The following is a 3662-nucleotide window of genomic DNA, read 5'->3' on the forward strand; positions in this document are numbered from 1 at the left end:
ACTAAACATTCCCAGCTCCTTCAAGTGTTCTTCATAAGATTTATTCTCTAGGCCCTTCACCAGCTTCATTGCCCTCCTCTGTCCTTGCTCCAGCACCTCGAGATCTCTCTTGAATTGAGGTGCCCAAAACTGGACACAACACTCCAGGTGAGGCCTCACCAGTGCTGAGCACAGGGGAACAATCACCCCTCTGCTGCTGCTGGTCACACTATTTCTAATAGAGGCCAGGATGCCATTGGCTCTCTTAGCCACCTGGGCACACTGCTGGCTCAGTTTGTTTTGGGTTGTTGTTTTTTTTTTAAATCAGAGCAGCTGACTTTGATCAGCAAAGCCAGAGCAAAAACAGTCCCAGCAGCAGTTATGTCCATCACTGCCTTTCATTGTGGAGATATCAAAATACAGGCTGGGAAGAGCTTCAGCCTGGTGTGTAACTGCCATTTTGTCCTCATTTAAAGCACTGTCATGTCATGGGGTAGTTCAGAAAAGACTACTACTGCATAAAAAGGCTTTTATTTTTAGTTAAAGACAGTGGCAGATGGTTCTCTCAGTGCCGCCGGCGGGCTGAAGATCTGGTGATGGGAGTTGTGGCGGTGGGGGTTTCTTCCTCTGTCAATTCTGCTGATAGCTCTAAGAGAGTAAAATGTGACAATGACCAGCACTCCACTACCTTGAACACAGGCAACCTAGACAGTGCTATGAAGCCCTGCACACCTTCTGCCCATCACCAAAGGAAAATCCCTTATGGGCCAAGTCACAGAATGGTTTGGGTTGAAAGGGACCTTCAAGATCTTCTAGTTCCAACCCCCCTGCATGGGCAGGGACACCTCCCACCAGACCAGGTTGCTCAGAGCCACATCCAACCTGGCCTTGAACACTTCCTTGAACACATCCACAACTTCCCTGGGCAACCTGTGCCAGTGTCTCACCACCCACACACTGAAGAATTTCCTCCTAATGTCTAACCTAAATCTCCCCTCTTCCAGTTTAAATCCATTCCCCCTCATCTTCCCACTACAAGCCTTTGTAAAAAGCCCCTCCCCAGCTTTCCTGTAGCCCCTTCAGGTACTGGAAGGCAGCTATAAAATCCATAGTCTTTCTCCCCTTTAGAGCTTGCCTGTACCATGTCTTACCATCATCCTCAGAGCTGTCCTCCTCATCACTGGAGAAAGTGAGAACAGCTTTTTTAGGTGGACGGCACTTCTGGGCAGGTTTCTGGTTGCGGAGGGTGCGAGGTGGGGGTGTGACAAACTCTTCATCCCTGTTGGCTGTGCTCAGGGGCTGGTGGCGTGAACCTGCCAAGGGAAAAACAAGAGAGAAAAGTAGGAGTCATTCTGTCTGTAAGTGTAAGGAGAAGTCCCTAGGTGTCTCTGCTGGACTGCAGGATCAGGGGGAAGGGCTGCAGCCTCACAAAAAGAACGTACTTCCTGTTGGTTTCTGCTTGGCTGTCCCTGGCACTGGAATTCCACTGCCTTCCTGGCACATTTCTGCTGAATCCAGACCTCGGTTGTGGGAGGCAGACATCTTCTGCTCCAGCTCTTCAGCCAGAGCCTGGAGGAGATGTAACAGTGGGAGGAGAAAAGAAAAAGAGTAATTCAGAGAGAAGGTGGTGTGGAGAGAAGCATTATATCCATAGCAGAATTGCCAGCAGGTTCTCTGATGAATTGTTGGGGGTGAGGAGCAGCCTGCCTCATATGGAGAACTGTAGGGCTTTCCACTAGTTGTGTGTCAAAAGCAATCATTTTCCTGGCCTGGACACTTGCCCGCCAACCCCATCCTTACTTTAGTCTCAGGTTTGCTGACTGCTCTGCGGAATCGAGCCAGCAGAGTTTGGAAACAGCTGTAAACAGCTGGGTCTTGAAGCTTGTCTGCAAAGCAGTCAAAGTTGTCCTGCAGTTTGTGAAGACCCCGTTCCGAGAGGGGAAGCAGAGTAAGGCAGTGGGACAGGTCCCGATACTGACGCTCAGTTCTGGGAAAGACAAAGATTGCAGTGAGGCCTTATGAGAAGGGGAGGGTAAGGACATCTTACCCAGAACTACAGCACGTGAGGGTAAAGCATTTCCCTGCTTTGCAGGGCAAGGTAAAGCATTTCCCACAGATGCTTCTGCCCTGCAAGAACACGAGATTTAGGCTGTTCTGTCCCAGGGCACTCACAGAGTGCTGTGTCCATACCATCCACAACCACCACTGTATCCCATCAAAGACACCTACTCAGTGTCTGTCAGAAAAACATGGAGGCTTCACTATTAAAGAACAGGGTCCCTTGTTTAAAACGTGTCAGGAGTTAGTGCTGGCTATGAGGGGAAAAAAATACACTGTGAGGGCCATAATTCCTCTTCAAGGGGCCTTATTTCAACTGAATAATTAAAAAAACCCTGGCTGCTCATTTCACATGTCTGAAATAGTCTCAAGCAGAAGCTGTATTTGATATGCTCTGTCCCTTGCCAGGCCAGTTACATAAAAAAGGCCCTTTCCATTAAGATATAAAGTGAGCAAATATCTATATCAAAGGAAGACGACATTCCAATGCCAGCACAAGTTTTTTTTGGAAAAAAAAAAAGGTGGGGGAAAGCCTATCAAATGAATATCCTTCATGTAGCCCACTGTGATGGAATGGGAGGGAAAAAAGCTAGGCTGAGCCTCCTATTATTAACACACAGAAAGCAGAAGGACAGAAGCCTGTCCTGCATATAGTCTCAGAATGCACTACCCAAACGCCCAGCTGGAGAACACCACTCTGCTTCCACATCTAAAGCCTGAATGATACTTGGCATGTTGCTGTGTTTAGAGCTCCAGAAATGCTGAGGGCAGTGAGGGTGGCTGCAAAACCTTTCCTGATAAGCTCCTCTTTTAGCCTGGAGTGAGAGTCTTCCTCTAGCTTTATTGCTAGTAGGCATTAAACAGGTAAGTTTTTGTGGCACAGAAATATTAGGGCATGTTAGTAAAGGCCACCTATGGCTCACACACAGATGGCTCTTTACAAATTCAGTGTGAAAAGATCACCAGAGTTCCTGGGAGGCAGTCTTGGGAAGAAGGGCCCCTGTCCACTCCAGCTTATAAAACAAAATCCAAATATTTCTGGGGAATGTGCAACTCCCTGAGGCAGCTGAGCAGGTCACATGCCCAGGCACTGTGTGTACCAATGGCCAAGATAAGCAGACACAGCTCAAACCTCAAGGGCAAAGCCACAGGGATGGAGAAGGAAAACCACAGAAATGGAGCAAGGCAGGGCACACCTAATCTGGTGGAAGGCAAAGTGAAGATTATCTCTGAAAGTACATGACAAAAAGGCAGATACATTTCTAGATAGAAAAAAAAAAAAAGAAAAAAGGACCTATTCCAGGTTATGTCAGCATTTGTCACTTTGTCAGGTGAAGAACAGGATGGAAATAAGTTACAACCATCATATACAAGCTAGTTTCTTGTAACAATTCCTAAGAAGCAGGCTTGCTTGCCAGGAAAAACAGAATTACCACACACCTGGCAGTCCGGAATCGCTGGCAAAGTTTCTCCACCAAGCTTTCTGTTTGTTTGTCTTTTGTAATATATGAAAAGAGATGTCTGCAAAGGACAAGAAAAAAGGCAAAATTGACAGAAACCCCATTTCTGCTTGCACAATGTGATGCTTGAAGCTGTCCTGTCCAGTGATCAACTGGGTTGGTCCT

At 47.3% G+C, this 3662-nt stretch overlaps 1 protein-coding gene across 1 annotated transcript in view; it reads right to left on the bottom strand.

The window, feature by feature from the left end:
- Nucleotides 1-544: 544 nt before the first annotated feature.
- NCAPD2 (non-SMC condensin I complex, subunit D2) overlaps nt 545-3662 on the bottom strand; it is a gene marked incomplete at its 5' end in the record, with an annotated part of 24149 nt that continues 21031 nt past the window's right edge. Inside the window, 5 exons of the mRNA XM_009999037.1 lie at nt 545-627; nt 1131-1292; nt 1422-1548; nt 1780-1966; nt 3478-3558. Coding sequence (XP_009997339.1) covers nt 545-627; nt 1131-1292; nt 1422-1548; nt 1780-1966; nt 3478-3558 — 640 coding nt within the window. The remainder of the gene's footprint in view (nt 628-1130; nt 1293-1421; nt 1549-1779; nt 1967-3477; nt 3559-3662) is intronic.

The sequence above is a fragment of the Chaetura pelagica genome, unplaced genomic scaffold, assembly GCF_000747805.2.
Source record: "Chaetura pelagica isolate M959 unplaced genomic scaffold, ChaPel_1.0 scaffold120, whole genome shotgun sequence".
In the NCBI taxonomy this organism is placed as follows: Eukaryota; Metazoa; Chordata; class Aves; order Apodiformes; family Apodidae; genus Chaetura; species Chaetura pelagica.